At 42.6% G+C, this 17,506-nt stretch overlaps 1 protein-coding gene across 1 annotated transcript in view; it reads left to right on the top strand.

Annotated features, from left to right (window-relative positions):
• Window positions 1-461: 461 nt before the first annotated feature.
• The window catches only part of LOC118788814 (striated muscle preferentially expressed protein kinase-like), a 48,452-nt gene continuing 31,407 nt past the window's right edge, over window positions 462-17,506 (top strand). The window contains exons 1-3 of the mRNA XM_036544920.1: window positions 462-1,199; window positions 15,944-16,048; window positions 16,924-17,068. Coding sequence (XP_036400813.1) covers window positions 785-1,199; window positions 15,944-16,048; window positions 16,924-17,068 — 665 coding nt within the window. The 5' untranslated portion in view covers window positions 462-784. The remainder of the gene's footprint in view (window positions 1,200-15,943; window positions 16,049-16,923; window positions 17,069-17,506) is intronic.

Genomic DNA, 17,506 nt, shown 5'->3' with positions numbered 1-17,506 from the left:
GGGGCGAGAAAGCCTGAGTGAGAGAGACAGAGAGAGAGAAAGAGAGAGAGTATAACTCCCAGGGAGGAAAAAAAAAGTGTGGGCTCTGTATGCGTAATCGAACCTGATGCCTACAGAGTTGGAAACATTCAGATTGCCATTGACGCTGGAACGCAATAGGTGAACAGCAAGGAGCCACGGCTACTCTCGCTCTCTCTCTCTCTCTCTCTCCCTCTCCCTCTCTCTCCCTCTCTCTTTCTCTCTCTCCTGCAAGCACCAAAGCCCCTCAAAGACCTGAGCAGGAGGGTGACTAGCAGACCCCAGCACCTCCAAAAGGGAAGGCGTGGAGCTGTTAATGCAACATGATCCAGTAGGACTTGCACTAAAAATATCATCAGCTAGGAGGACTTGGATTGGCTGTATGTACTTAATTGGCTAAAGATTAAATATTTTCTTTTTATTTCGCAATACATCAAGCGGACTTTTCTAGGATGTGACAGTGTAAGTCCTAGCAATGTGAAGATAATACCTCCGTGTTATGTGCTGAAAATGCTAATGTTTAGCACAGAAACTTTCTTTGAATGAGCTTTAGTTTTTGCAGAGGGACTTTTGGAAAACATTGTCACAGTAATAGAATCAAATACATTTCACCTTGAGGAAACTGGAATGTCTCAGACTTGAAGAGGGATGTCCACACCACTGTAGAATACAAAAGTATGTCCCAGTTTCACAGTGCCAGACAGTTAGATACCAGGTCCTTGGTGTAAACGCAGTGATAAGAAACGAGAGGACAATCTGCGCAACCATGAGAAAGGCTGAGGGCCAGCAGACACTCAAGGAAGGGGCTCGTGTAGTGGACCCAGGGAGTCCCAGAATACCATCGAAGCGCGCCAAAGTGAACCCGGACCAGGTAGTACCAGAAGTGGAGGATTCCGTGTACCCCAGCCCGACTGCGCCTTCGTTCATCCGAAAGATGAGGAACGCTGCCGTGGCGACTGGGTGTGACATCCGCTTGAGGGTGGCGGTGACGGGGGACCCACAGCCTGTCCTGCACTGGTACAGGAACGATGTCCTGTTGGAGTCGGACAGCCAGGAGTACGGGGGTCTGTGGATCAGGGACTGCAAGCCCAGTGACGCCGGCCTGTACACCTGCATCGCAAGCAACCACCTGGGAGAGGTGCGCAGCAGCGCTGTGCTTGCTGTGCTGGACCTGGGAGAAGGTAAAGTCAGAGAGAGCACCGTTGCTGTCACACGCTCGCCGTGCAGGATTAACAAAAACATTGCTGATACTACACAGTCTCTGTGCAAAGGTAATGTAGAGCAATGCTGCGGTTGCAGTACCGCACGCTGTTTGTGAGAAGGTAGTGTAGAAAAACACTGATGATACGCTATCAAAGCCTCTGTGCAGGAAAACGCATTGCTGCTGCAGTGCACTATGTGAGAAGGTAATGTAGGAAAGTGCATCGTCGCAACCACACAGATTCTTTTCTCCCAGTCCAGCCTGGCCCTATTGTATATGCATTACTGAAGTCTCAGTTGAGTTCCACAGGCTTTGGTCTTTGGTCACGGCGGGGGTGGGGGGGTAAGCTTGGGGGTGTGCAGTGCGGGTAGAAGGATGCGCAGGATTTTGCAAACATAGGAATGGGAGGTGAAGCAATGAGGGGAAGTGAGGTAGGGTAATCATCTCCCTCAGTCACCAGCTGTGAAAGACCTGCATGGAACCATGGGAGTTTCATTGTAGCTTGGCCTCTTGCCACAGAGAACTTTGGAATAATGGGATTGGATTGAGCATATAACTTATGTTCTACTGTAAATGTGAATGTATTCCTCCTAGTGTGCTGTGATCCGTGTATGTGAATGTATTTAGCCTGACGTGCTGGGATTTATGGATGTTAATGTGTTCCTCCTATGCTAGCGTTTGTGGATGGTTTCAGAAGTAGAATAGACTCCTCTTTGTTTCTCCCATAATGCATGTGGCATACTCAGACCCAGACTCTGGGCTTGTGTGATTATAGAATTTGCACTGAATTTTACATATCAGCTGCAGTAATTACAAAATGTTGACAAGCATCATTTTTGTTGCTGTAGACAGATCTTTAAACAGTTCTGAAGTAGATCTACAGCACGTAGATCAGCACTGCACTATCACTCTGCATGTGCAGTGCCCTGAAAATATTGCAGATTTCTGTTTGAGCCGGTTTCCCATCAGCTACTGTTTGTGGAATACACACATAGGTTGGTTGAGATGTCACTCTCACTACAGACCTCATTCTGGCAGGTTCTAGTTTCCTAGATTACCACCAAGCACTTTACTGCATTTTGGTACTTCTTATGCAAGTTACTTTTATAACATGTCCAGTGGCTGTGTTCATGAAGATACTGAGAGTATTCATAAGAACAAAACCTGCTGATGTTGTTTTTATATCATTTATGATGTGATCATTTTGAGACTGTATAATGGGTCTTACTTTAAGATACAGCTGTAAATGTAGATCAAAAAGATTAGAAGAGAGTGGGTACTGTGTCTGTCAGCCAATCAGAACTGCTGTGCAGGGGGTTCTGAAGATGTTGGGATCACTTGAGTGACCAGATGCTTCCTCCTACGAGGCTTTGGTCCATTTTCCTGTATATGATATTAAAACAGCTAGTTTAACATGGGCTTCATTCACTTCAAACTAGAAGAAAGTATACCTGAAAGATGGACTTTAGAGTGTTCCTTTAATGACATTAAGAGTTACTTTTAGCAAAGTCATGAGAGCAACTCTTGGACTGAAGCCTGTCGGCTTAGGTTTCTCAGAGTGCCAAGTGATATTCATGACTGCGCACTCAAAGTTTTCTTCTGTTGATATGAGGATAGAATGGAATGTCCCCTTTTAATGTAATGTACATTTGCCAAAATCTTCATCACCCCTTCAAGACCGTCAGTAACAACTTTTGTGAAGTGTGTACCAGCTGACATACCAACTTGTAAATCGTAGGTTCAAATACACCACCATTTTCAGCCTCTTGTTCATGCAACATTTGTCTTACTGCACGCTAGCCTATATGTTTGCATAGTTTAAACCACGTCTGTCTATCTGACATGGTAAGCTAAGATGTTGAGTTTAAATTCATTGAATTTAGATTACATAAAGGTGCCTGGCATCCATTCAAGGATGTACAATGTCGAAACAAATATCTGTTCCTAATCACTGAACAATAATTTCTTTCGAACAGCTGTGGTACCAAAGTCTCCAATACAGACAACTGTCAACTACAGTAATTGCAAGGTTGTACCTACTAATTTGGTCCCCTGATTGTAGTTCCTTTTGAAGTAAAGTGACTTAAAAAGGGCTGTATAAATACTTCTCTGTAAAATGTGAGATAATTAATCAGTTAATAATTACTGTCACCACATTAGATAAAGAGCCTAAAATGTATTTATTAAAAAAATTAAATCTGAATCCAGGAGCAGTTTTCGGTAGCAAAGATGGTGGAGGAAAGGAGCCATAATTTGAAAATCTGCCCCTGAGATAAAAGCCAGATAATAATAATGGGAACCATCTTTGGAAAAAGTTGTAGGACACGTTAGCACATTGTTCTTCCTTCAGTGCAACTGTGGGAGGTCAGAGAGATGGTGATACCAAGTACTGTTCATATCAAAACAGCAAATTTATGAAAATGTCATGTTTATTGTCCTTGAATTGCTTGACCAGAATGAGCAAATGAACAGGGATTAACTGTTAGATAGTCTAAATGCCATATCAGAAAGCTGTGTTATCGCAACAGTAGGTGAGACTGGAAATCTTTTCTTTCATCAATCCATACTTAATTATCTCATTAAAAATTGAGGGGAGATCCTCCCTCTTCTGTGCCTCTTGTAAAAAAATTAAATGAACCAAAAGGAGTGTGTGTGTCTTTACAATATGTGACGCCCAGGTAATACACAGGTGCACAGGCATTTGTTGTTGCTTCTTTACTTATGTGCAAAGGTGAGCTTGTGGATGCTGTGAAAAAGCTTCCTTTCATTCTGCACGAGGCTTCCCCTGTGATCCCCGTGTTCCTGTCATCCTCTCCCTGAATCCCTGTCCCTCTCTCTCCCCTCCTCCTTGGGTTTCGATCCCCCCTCCGTCCTGACGTCCCGGGCTGCAGCTGCTCCGTCACTCAGCACCCCGTCTTTACCCTCCCGCTCCCTCTCTTCTCCCCTGGCGGGCCATCTCTCGCAGGGTATTTATACCCAGGAATGTGCCAGGCCTTAGATTTTTGCCATGTTAACGGGCCACAGGCTCTCCCGTTACACCCCAAACACATCATATCTATTTATAGCCTCTCTGTGCGTAAACTCAGTCAGCAGCACCTTGGACGATAAGAGCTTTCTTTTTATTCCTCCTTGGTATTCTTTTCCCTCAGCTCCCTTTGCCCGCTGTAGAGTATTGACTTGGATGTACTGAATAGGTTGGTTTGAGCTCTCAGAATGAGAGTAGAATTAGAATCTGAGAAATGGCATGAATTTGGCACCACCCAATGATAGTTCCAATGTGTCATTTGTGTTCTGTTTCTTTGTGGCTGTTGGTTTTAGAGGACACACTCTCCTCCGTGAATGCTTACATGCTTTGAGTGTGTTGAATGCAGACTCAATGCAGCAGACTAGTCTTTTATCATGATTCCCTTGTCTACTGTAGGTTGCAGAGAGGCAAAGCTTGGTCCTGCTTTGATCACGCAAGAGAGCACATCACTAGGGTGTTTTTAAAGTGTTTCTCTTTTTTTCTTTTACAAAATATGCCAACATTGTTGATATGAAACGTCTTACTACTTAGCTGTATTATAAGGTCTTTCTGTAATGAACAGTAGCTCATACTGAACGTTGAAAAGCATGTGTGGACAATTAATTGTACTATTCATTAGGAGACAGATGTAATTCCAGCATGTCATACGCAGTGCCTGTGATCACTTGCCCGTGTTCACATTTCTGTAGTTGGGCAGATTTTGATTCCACTTGAGGTCTAAGGCAATCCGTGGATCAAAGCTGCTAAAGTGAACTCCACCGCAGTGAGATGCAAATTGGCCTTGCTGATGGCAGAGGAGTGATATGAAAGAGGCTGCCTCTCCGTGAGAAGTGCCCTGAACTCCGGGCGAAACTGAGGGAGGCAGAAAGAAGTGCCTGCTGAGCCAGAGAAATGCTCATTTCTGTGGGGTCATTTTCTGAGCCTTTGTTCCAGTCTTCTCCGAGAAGCCGTTTTATTTTCTGAGAGGTTATTTTCTGTATGCTCGCTCCGCTGCTCTCCGAGGAACGGTCTTATTTCTGAGAGATTATTTTTTGCGCCTGTGCTCCGCTGTTCTCACACTGTGGGTCAAACAGCCCCCGCGCAAATGGAGGTGGCCTGTGAGAGAAAAAAAAGAACCTCTATTTAGATTTGTGTGTACAGTATCAGTGTACTTCAGTCTTAGTACATTGGTACAGGAGTATAAAAGCGATCTTCTCCATTGCTGAAATTTGAGTATTGCAGACAGAAGCTCGTCTTCATCCCAAATTGATGCCCTGTTTCTTTAAGTCGCTTGCTGTCCAGATTTGTTTTGATTATTATGCCATGTTGTACTGGTGAGCGCAGATGGAAAATGACTCTGAAATATCTCCTGTCAGTCTGGCCACGAGTGTCAGGTTTATGTTTTCAGATAAAGTGGCGGGAGGGATAAACAGTATCTGGTATCTTGAAACCAGCAACTGGCAGAGAAATACTCCCTGTACCCTCCTTATGCCCTATGCACCATGCACTCATTGCACACTTTGTACACCCTGTACACCCTATACACTGTGCACTCCTTGTACACCCTTTAACCCTCTGCTGTTTGCAGCTGCTACACACCTGTGACTAGTACAACTTCAAAAAGTGGTAGAAGATTAACTCTGACACTCTCAGTAGGCTCATCACATGCATTTTTCAGACAGTGATATAAAATCCTTGACTTAAACTACGTGTTGACTTGTTTTGTTGTATTTAATATTAAATGTCTCAGTGTTTGCTCCAGGATCTGCAAATTGGCCTCCTAAAATGTCCCACAGAACTGTGACCCCTTGTCCTGCTCAACTGCTTCAATTTGTAAAGATGGAGCTCAATGTATACTCCAGCCCAGCAGGTGGCGCCAGTCTCATCAGCAAAACACAGGAAATTCATTAAAGACCTTTAGGCTTTATGAAGCTTTAGGCAATGGTGGTGTGCTGCATTCTCTTTGCTGTCGGGTACATGTTACAAGGAAAGTGGCTTGAAATGAGTCAATTAACTTCTCATGATGGACATACTAAAACTGCTGAATCCTTGACTGTTTTTGTAGATTGGTAAACAAAGGCCTGTCGTCAATACGGTTCAACAGGAAATGATGTGAAAATGATGACAGATGACCCTCAGTCACTGGATCAGCTGAAATTGATATTTACCTGTATCCAAAGATACATGGCCCTGGCCAGTGTAATTTCCATCTTTGTGTAATTCTGGTATTCAGCTGTCTTAGTAGTGTGATACTGTAAGGTTCCTGCATTGGCTTCTTCGCATGCCAAGCCTTCTTTGGCCAGGAAGAAATATAAGGAAAATGTGTTTTGCAATAATTGGGACGAGTCATCTATTGACATTGTTCCAAAAAACAGCCGCATACTCTCAAGCAGCATGAAACCAGTATGAGGGCTGAGGACTCTGAGGAGTCCTCTTTACCTTTGTGAGCATGCTTTTGGCCAGGTTTTGTGCCAGTTTCTGGGGGCTGCTCAGCCCAGCCTGTGGTGGGGCTGAATGAGCCGTAGCTTGTCATGCCATTTGTGAAACTGTACCTTTTTCAGATCCATGGCTATATAGTAGAAGCATAGCATGAGAGGACTAAAGTGTGCCTCTACCATGTCCATATATAAAATAGATGTTATTAAACTGTTGAACTTGACAATATTTATTGATGAAATATTATTATATTGTATGGTCTTATGTTTTTTAGATTGATTTGCCCTTTCTCTAAATACATATACTCAAAAGTCGTGATTAATTTCCACATGTAACATAACAAGCTTAATTATTGCTACAATATCTGTTTTATTTTAAATAATCAGATAAAAGTTTTTAGAATATCAAAGTATCACAGTGTGGATTCACTATGCTGTGGATGGATTTAAGACTAAAATAATGCAATTTAAATGCAACAATTTTCATGTGTGGCTGCTTTGTAAAAAATATTGCTGCTGCTTAAGGCGTTATCACAATGTACCACCAAAGCTGCCAACAATGCGTTTGCAATGTTGCAATGCAACGCTTCCACAACATAGTGATGTAATGTTGTGTCACCACATTGATTCTAAGATGTCACAATAATACAGATGAACTTTTCCACAGCAAAACAGAATGTTGTCACAATGCACTGTTGTTAGCTGGGTACCTATACCTTCTTGCCTGTACATAGCAAACCATAGCTTAGCTGTCTCTACTGAATTCTCAGAAGACAGAGTAGATTGTGACAAGAGCAAAAGAAGTAATATGAAATATTATGGACTTTATTACGCTGCACGTGATTCATTTTCTGCTGTAGGTAGTTTGGATTTCCCCTACCACTCCGGTACCAATTACCTGAACCCAGGCTTGGAGAAAATACAGAGGGTTTTAAGTCATATCTTAAAAAAAACGTAATAAATACTATGTAGACATCGGGATATAAGGAGACAACTAGGGGTGCACTGAGGTCCGCCTGGGGGTGCAGTGCACCTCTAAGCACCACCATAGCGCCGGACCTGCTTGAACTCCAGTGGTTTCCCTCAGGAGGTGCTTCATGTTTAGCACGGTACCATTACCAATCACACATATGTGGTGACTTGACAGAAGACATTTATAGTTCTCCATTTTAAGTTTAACCACATAGTTTGTTGACACATATTGTAAATATCAAAAACCAATTTACATTATATCATTTTATGTATCGTATTATACCCCTTTATATCGCATACATTCAGGACGTTTCAGCTGCATACCACCTTGGTATGTAGTTCACATGCATTTTACTTAACAGACAGGAAACCTGTGAAATCATCTGCAGCTTGGTTTATAGTCTAGTGTTTTCACAAAGGCAAAACAAGTGTGAGGTAGTGGAGAGGGTAGTGTATTATATGTGTCCTGATATAGACCATTTAGCTCACCAGCTTGAGAGAGAGAGAGAGAGAGAGAGAGAGAGAGAGAGAGGGAAAGAGAGGGAGATTAGAAGCAGGGGCCCAGGGGGTACAGCTCCCACAGAACAGAGGCAGGCATAGAGACCCAATAAGAAGGACCTCAGAACAGAATTGTTTTGACCTGCCATCCTCACCAGCGTCATATTTTAGGAATAGTCACAAAGGAGACTTTGATTTCCTCTGGTGACCATGTTAAGGCAGGAGCTGGTTGAGGCGAGGAGGGCTTTGAGAAGTGCCAAGAGACATGATATGAGAGTTCCCAGAAAAAAGAAAGCAAAAGGTAAGTTTAGTGGGCCCTGGTTCAGTCTCATTCATTCCAGTTTGTGTGGAGAAAGATGGTACTTTTTACTGTATACTGTTTTGTGGGCATTTGTATTTATTGTCGTAGTGTGTTTTTACATTGTGGTTTCTCTGTGTCTGATGCAGCAATACAAATTTCCCCTCCGAGGGATAATAAAGTTTGTTCATTCATTCATTTGTTTGTTCATTCATTTATTTATTTTTTCATTCATCCATCCATTCATTCCACAGTGCATTCCATGTGAATGTGGAGGTGAAGAATGTTTTTTGTACACTGCAGTTAGGATAAAGTATGGTGATATTGATCACATTGTAACTGCTGAGTTCCTCACCCCAGAGGGATTTGTCCTGAGAAGTACAGAGGGGAGATGAACCATATTTAGCCGTGTGTAATTTAATGCCACTACACTAGGTGCATTCTCAGTGGCTATTTATCTGAAACAAACATTGCTGAATTTTGAACACAATCGAGTTCGTACAGACCACTTCTTAACAACAACCAATTTAATGAGTCTTGAATAGATTGTGTTTGAACTTGCTGTTGTATTGTACAAATATCTGATTATTACTATTGTCTGGCATCATTGGTATGCATTAGGGTACTGGATGTTATTTAGACGAATAGATGTTATTATTGTTATGATACAGTGATATCAATATACAATGACATGATATTATTGTCCTGGTAATAAAATCCCCTCACAAAATTATTTTGGGGTGAATATGTTTGCAATAGACTAATAGACAGGATACAAATCATCATGACTGATGGTCAAATCCTTTCACAAAATGATTTTAGGGTGAACCTGTTTGTAACTGTTTCACCCTCCCTGTAAACACTTCAGACGACACAGCTGAAGCTGGATCCCCACCTGAATATTCCTCTCATTACTGAAACGGTTTGCCTTTCCCCATGGATTCCCTTATCCAGATAATATTTTCCTTTTGTGCTCAGCAAAATGATTTACAATCACAGAGCCCTTGCCTAAGCAGGGTGTAAAAAAAATTGCTTCCAAGTTGATGATTTTGATCGGTGTAGTTCAAAGATGGCAGACGTCCCCAAGGGGTAAGAAGGCTTCCCCACGTTGCTGCTGTTTTTGAGTGCGTGAAGACCAGGGCATGCTGAACAGGTGTCTACTTCACACAGACCGACATGGCTGCCACTGCAGCTAATGTTGATTAAATAAGCTGGACGTGTCTGGAATGTTACTGGTGGCTGAGTTATAGATGAACTCCATTTGTGGTCTTTCAGGCACAAAGCTGCTACAGTATATATTGTTAATTCGTCTAACAGAGGAATGACTGATCTAGGAACTACGGGAAAGTCAGTCAAAAATCTGTCCACTGAGTGCTAAAATATGATTGGAATTGTTGGGTTATAGTTACTGTTGTTGAAAGCCATCAAGATCTCCATTAAAGCACCAGCTCTGGACCTAATTACTCGGTAGTGCTTTAACCACTGTAACTTAATGCACCAGCTCGGACTTACCTACCAGTGCTGTAACTGGTGTAATTTTAAGCACCAACTATAGACTTAATTATCACACACCATAGAAGCTGGTGTCAGTTAAAACACCAGCTCCAGACTGATCTGCTGAGACTCTGCATCGCTGTACCTGACAGAAGTATTCATTTGAATGCATTGGACCAGTCCAGGATTAGCCTCATTCTTTATTAATAAATGTGAAATCAGTCACTAGGGGGTGGTAGTGAGTCTGCCCTCTCCCTGAAGACTGAGTGCAAATGAACAGAACTGGGGTTGATGCAGCTCCCTTTTACTGAGTGAAACACTGAAATAAGATGGTTTTGACATGTCTTTTGCCACCAGCTGGAGTGAGGAGACCGTCATTACGCACATCTTGCCATGTACCTTCATCTTAACTTTTAACCACGTTGTTACATTACTAGTCGTCCAAGTCTGCTCTATATCCTGTTGGTCCTTGCTGTGAGAGAGAAACCAAACCAAACAAGCCAGTCTTCTCCATGACTATAAAAGTCCTGCTAAATGTTCACGGCATCCTTCCTCCATCTCATTTCCTCCCTTTCTTTTTCCCTGTGTATGATATCCACAAAGGGTGTCAACAACCACAGCCCACAACCAAGTGCAATCCCTGGTCAGATTCCAGACTAAATAGAAGTACAATGATTACCACATCAAATGGAACCTTCATGCTTATGATTGTATGATTGTTTGATTGTATGATTGTACAGAATGATGTGCTAGAGTATTATGTGAGAGTGGTTTTTAACAAATGAGAATAATTTATGCCCAGTGACTATAGTTTGTGTCCTGTGAGTATAATTTGTGAACAATGTGTATACAGTATATATTCAGTGAGTACAATTTGTGATTGCTGAGTATATGCCAAGGCTCAGACAAGGACTCAGGAGCGGACCACGCAAGTTTCAGGTTACCTGCGACTTTATTTGAGGAAGATGACAGCGTAGCAAAAACGATAACAGGCAGGGTCTAAACCAGGCAGGCAGTCCGAGGGCAATTCCGGGGAAGGCGATCGTGGAGTCAGGCAGAGTCAGGAACCAGGCAAGCAGGCAATCAGGCAAACAGGGCAAAAGCAGCAGGCAGAGAACCAGGTCGGGCGCAGACAGGATCGGAAACCAGGAAAAACGAACAGGCAGGAGAAACGGCAGGGAGGAAACAGGAAAAACACGCTGTAACGAACTAGCAACAGGACAGGGACAAGCAGGGAAGATATAGGGCAGGGCTGACGAGGGGATGGGAAGCAGGTGTGCAGGCAATCAGGCGGGCGGAGACCGGGGCAGGGCTAGAACACAAGGAAAACAAAAGCACATGGACAAGGAAAACAAAAACACAACAGCTAAGGAGGCAGAGCACTGACAGTATAGCTTGTGATCAGGGGGTATATGTATATTCACTGATTATAATCTGAGTTCAGTGAATATGATTTGTGTTCAATGAGTTTAATTTGTGTCCAAAGGTACAGTATGTTTTGATTGACCACGGTTATTTGATATGTTTCATTATTTTGTTAAGAGCCAAGTTGTCCTCCTAGCATATTGTTGATGTTGTAAGCATGGGAGTGTGGTCTGTGGAAGTGTCTGTGAGCCAGGTCCAGTGTGAGTTGCAGTCCCCTCAGTGAATGCAGGTGGCAGGTCCTGATGCCAGCTGGGGTGATTAAAATGGCTCAGCTGAGCAGTGCCATTTCTTAAAGCCACATTGGACCGGTCCGATCATGCCCAGTGGATCAGCCATAGTCAGTCTTTGAGCAAAGCATAACACCTCTCACATTCTCAGCTAGGCCGCACCCACATTAAGAGCACAGGACCTGGTGTTCAGAGCTGGTCCAAGGTTCTTATCAAGGGCAGGTTCGGAGTAACACAAGTTCTGTGTAAATGCCTCTCTCTATCTCAAGCTATTTGTAACAGGGTTTGCACTCATACGACATCTCTGCTGCTGATTAGGATTAGGCTGAGAATTTATTGTCCTCATCCACAAATCCAAAGAGCGGGAGCTGGAGATTCTTCACCTTGGATTGGCTGTGGCAGTTGATTTTAATTAGGCAGTTTTTATTGTAGACTGGACTTGTATGTATTGGCTAAGTGATATTCATAATTTAAATTATAAATATCACTTAGCAGAAATTATTGAAAGTTGTACCTCATTCATAAGGCTGTTTAGCTAGCTAAATTACTCACCTTAATCGTTTTTGTTGTATAGCTGCAAATATATTTTCCGTCCAAAGCATTTCTCCTTCACACCATAGTTTCCACTGTGCAGGCTTTCATTAACTTGTTGTATGATTTAATACTGTAAATAGGCCATCATTTGTATATATGTGTTGAGCATAAAACTCATTAGATAACATGCATTAGTCATAACCAACAAGCAAGTTCTAATAAACAGTGCCACCTATCTGGACCTTGGTGCCTGTTACAATATCAAATGAAATACCTTTACTGCCATGACATGAAAATGATTTCACATGACCTGCAGGGACTGTTATTTCCCCGCATATTATTTGTTTCATTTCATCACTGACTAAAACTGTTATTATTGTAATAACTCATGCGGATACCTGGTTGTTTGGTTGTGGCACTGGAGATTGCTAAGTAGGTGATGTATGCACCTTTTCAATGTATTAGAATCCTTATAACCTCTTTGTGGAAAGTGGAAGGCTTGTAGTAAGATGACCCACCTTAACATTAGCATGTTCTAGTGAACTAATACTGTAAATGTTACCACTTCAGCTAATCTGATGCTGTGAAAAGTCACTGGCTATGACAGACAGCTGGTCTACCTTGTCTTATGGGGCTCAAAGGCAACTCGGGTCTCAGGGAGGGGAGGGGAGCTTTCACTGGTGACAAATTCTTTGTGACTGTGTGATGTCAGGCACCACAGTAACTGTCCTGCCTTTTCAAGGAGAAGATGGGATTTTCTAACCTGCAATTGACACTTATAGAGAGAGAGAGTGAAGTGAGAGATATGGACGAGGAGGAGGAGGATAAAGGACCTTAGGGTGTGGCTCCTACAGAACACAGACAGACATAGACCCACAAAGACAAAGGATCTTTTTGAGAGAAAGGCAAAAGAGAGGACGAGAGCAGAGAGAAGCGAACTGAGTGCAAAGAGAGAGATAATACAGAGAAGGGATAGAGAGAGGGATTAGAGAGTGCGGGAGAGAAAAAGAGGTACATGAGCGGGTGGTAGGGACACAGCTGGGTTTGTCAGTTAGAGCTGGGATTGCACATCATGTCAGCATGAGGATGATTTATTTTTACTGCAGGGGGCAGAAGTCTTGTAAGGAGAGTTCCAGGCACACAGCCTGGTAGGCATTAGGAGCAGACAGCCCAAGGGCTCTATCTGTCCCTTAGCTGCCTCATCTCCCCCTGTCCCCTGTCACTATTCAGTTCACCAGGCAAGTAGCTGTCCGCTTGTCTCAAAAGGACCAATCACTAACCTTGTCCCAATCCTCTGAAAAGATTCAATTGGTAACATCCTTTCACTCTTCTCAAAAGGGCCAATCACTAATCCATTTCAGACTGCAGCAGAAGCTGCCATTTTTCCAGCTTTATGAGACAGTCAAGAGTCCTGTTACGTTCAGTGTGAAGGAGGTCCACGCGCAGCCAACTTTCGTACCTGAGAGGATTTATTGCTGATGCAGAACCGATAGTTGTGCAGTGTGAATAGAGCAAGAGACTTTCTGGCATTTAACAACACACCACAAATACTATTGTTTGTTAATTACAGAGCTGCAAAAATGTTTTCTGCACCTATTCCACTTCCTGTTTATCTAGTTAAAACACCCTTAGCAATCACGGCACAGTTACTCTTTAGCTGCCCACATCACCTGATACCAGCCAGAGTGCTACCAAGGTTTGTGAGGTTGTTAGGAAGCTCCTTCCTGCTGCATGGAATAAATACTGTGAGCACACTTGACTGAGATGTAGCTCAACAGAGTGCACCCTTTAATTGCTTGTCTTCAGTAATGTAACGTATGACACTTTAACAATCAGGCATTTTCAATTTTCACTCACAGGCATTTTTTGGGGTGGTGGAGGGAGGGCAGGGGTACTGTTCTGGTCTTGTAAATACAGGAGCAACTAAAGTCTGTGTTGTACTTTGAGCTGTAGGTGACATGTAACATTGTCACCTGTTCGTTTCACGAGAGGCGGTCTCTGTGTCTGTATAAAGCACAAAAAATTGATAAAGTTAACTGGACTTATATTCTCACAAGTCTTGCCATACAGAAGATAAAGAATACAATGTTATGAAGATCCTGTAAAATTGGATTTTTACTTCACAAAGTACATCCACAGCAAAACCCTGCCAATTAGCAGGACTGTAATTTGTTTGGGTCTTTGCTTAGGATTTTGCTCTCTGTCATTCTTGTCCTCTCACTCTTTTTTGAGGTAACTTGATGGTATGGTGACATCAGACACCTATTAAAAAGCCACTCATTGATAATTGCATTAGGGAGTGGTTCTGCAGAGTAATGCAAAATTCACCTGTGTTGTAACCATCAGGATTGCATTTCTTTCTCTAACTAGCGGATTAGTGAATGACAGGTGTTCACCCAGTTTCTTATTTATCTCACTGATCACATGGGCAGGAGACCAGCAGGGTGCAGTGCAAAGATAACACCCCACACCACATAACCCACATCTTACAACCCACACTCTATGAAGCACAACATATACCCTACTATATATGCTACTCCCCATAACCACATCCAATGTGCAATTTCTTTGTGACTTAATGTAAGGAGTAAGGAATTTGAATTTGATAAACGTGCTAGCATTGTGCTAACAGGCACATGTGTGAAGCTTTACAGTGCATTTTGGGGACGGGAGGAAGACAGGGATAAAGTTTGCACCACTCATGGCTGTCGGATCAGATCTGCATATCATTATTTGAATAAAAAAGTTCCAAGTTCTCATTCATCGCATTTCCTTCAGTGCAATGTTGGTGCATGACAATCATGTGGAAGTAGAAGGAGTTATCTCCACTGGGACCCGCTCTTCACTTTCCACCATGCACAGCTGCTAAACCATAACCGCTACTATTTATAACACTGTGTCACATCGCTGACACGTCTCCATGGCAACGTGGTGGAGTTCAGTTCCCCCAGCTGTGCTCTAGGTAATGTACATGCTGCGTGTTGGTCACACCTGTGAATCGAACTTGTGGTGCTCTGCTCTCCTGATCTCTCAGTGCTTCCAATAAACGAGCTCCGTTTCACACTTTCAGACTGAATATGTTGCTTGTGTGGTATCTGAAAGTCTGATAAAGAAGGCAGTAAATTTCCTCGATATCAATCTGGATTCAATCAGTAGTGTCATATTAGAACAGTTAGTCCGCTAAATGAAATGCATACAACAGTGGGAACAATGGGAAGGCTATAAAGGATATCTGTTAGCACAGCAGGTTTGTCTCTATAGTAACAGTGCTCTCCTGTGTGCCTCCCCCCTTCTGCTGCTGTGGAAGCTTTAATGTTAATGGATTCTGTTCTTCCTCTAACCCTGGTCACGGCCCTTTTGCTTGACATCATTTCCCCGTTTCTAAACATCCCTGTCTTCAGAAATGGGAAGCTCTGGCTAGCTGACCTTGTCGCTGTTTTGGTGACACAGCAAGGGTTTGGCTTTTTATAACCTCTGATCTGGCAGTTTACTGTTTGTCATCCTGGGCATCCTGAAATTCCCTTATACAGCCCTGCACTGCACTGCACCACTGCACTACAGGGCTCTGTAAATCTACGTAGTTTAGCATTGCATGTGAGAGCACTACATAATCTCTACAGCTCTGCTCTCTTTGCTCTGTCCACAAACCTGGTTTTGGTGATATTTCAAAAGTAACCGCCAGCGATGTGGTTTTGTGATTTATAAATTTTAGCAATATCCTGTCAAACACACCTTACTGCCTGTTGACTCTGCTGTTTGCCATAAAAAGTCATGTCTCGGTTGTCCGTTTATCTGGTTAGTGTGGGTTCCAACATCATGTCCTCTTCCTGTTTCTAGACTCAGAGAACACAGAGGATGAGGCGTCAGAGCCCAAGGCACCAGCAGAACCCAGAGAGGGACCCGGGGGTCCTGAGGACAAAGCTACCCACCGACTGCCTGCAGGTAATTATAACGATTTTGGTGCCTGCAGATGTCTTTCTAGTATAAAAATACTTGTAGTGTTATAGCAGGTGATGTTTACCTTCAGTCTTATTGACAGTGTGTTCTTGAATTTAACATACTTGTTCAGTGATTGACCATGGGTGTTTAGTTAAAAAATAAACAGTTTTAAATCAGGATTAGCTCTAAAGCACTCTGCCACAAAACATTACAGAGGGCATCATATTTTTGAAAAGCTGTTTGGATTACAGGGTACAATCTTAATTGTGCAAGCCAGAATTAAGTTGAGTTAATACGTATTAAGGTATTTACTGTACATGGTGTTGTTAGAGCACACTGACAACCAATACTGTTTTAATAAAAGGTATGTGACTGTTTTCTAGATCTCCATAAATAATTGAACATTTACATTGGAAAAAATAGCTTCTTTTGATTTACTACCTGCAGTGCAAGATGCTCTGCTACAGTTAATGACATACATAAAAACTGTTTTCTACTCGTGTTTTTGAAATGAGGTATGCATCAGGGTTCTACAGCAACTGAAGTGAGGATTTCCTTGGAAAAATGTTTTTCTGAGGAAATATAATTCCACCGGCAGTTATCTAACAGGAGACTGTACTCCTAACACAGAAATGGAGCATAATAGCAGAATAATAGCTCAGCGAAGCCTCAGGGTGCATATTCTAACCTTTATTCTTCATTTTATTTTTATTTATTTGCATAATGAGATTGTGAAGAGCATTGCATGTATTAAATGCTTTTAATATTTATACACAACATATTTTTATTGCCGTGGCAAAACTATTTGGCGAAACTCAGGACTTTGTCACAACAGTTCTCCAGCCAGTGTCAATTCTGATATTATTGTTGTTCATCAGGTGATGCTGACAAGACGATGGAAGTCACTCCAGACACAAGCAATCGCAGAAGCCCTTGGACAGACAACCAGAATACAGCAGTAAAGGAAGCGCTGGCCATGGATTCGAAAGCACTTGAGCAACCGCACCCCTCCAAGCCAGTAAGGTAGGACAAGGCTGTGACTAGGGTGACACACATTAGTCTTTCCCAGCAAGTTTTAGGGACCAAGGAAAGTGTGCCTTTTGCTAGTAATTTCTACCCCAACAGGTTTTGTCTCCATTGAAGACTCTGTGTAGGCTAATGTGAGAATATATTTCACACAAACCCAAAGCCACAATATCAAACCAACCAAAAACACAGTCCAACCTAACAGTAGTGCTGCAGTGGGCACAGAAAAAATACTTCATGTTTGTTAATAAAAAAAAAAAAAACGCTGCAAGGCCTGAAAAACACAAACTATGTCACGTGAATGACAGAGAAACAGAGAAGAGAAGCTGTGTGGATTTGTGACCTAAAACACTATGCAGAGCTCCCTATAGTTGGCATAGGTGTCTGAAATAAAGCGTCTGTACATTTGAATCGCAGCCATTACTTTAGCTCAGT

Source organism: Megalops cyprinoides, chromosome 14 (assembly GCF_013368585.1).
Source record: "Megalops cyprinoides isolate fMegCyp1 chromosome 14, fMegCyp1.pri, whole genome shotgun sequence".
In the NCBI taxonomy this organism is placed as follows: Eukaryota; Metazoa; Chordata; class Actinopteri; order Elopiformes; family Megalopidae; genus Megalops; species Megalops cyprinoides.
Note: the sequence above shows the minus strand (reverse complement) of the source record. Positions and strands in the feature narration are given on the sequence as shown.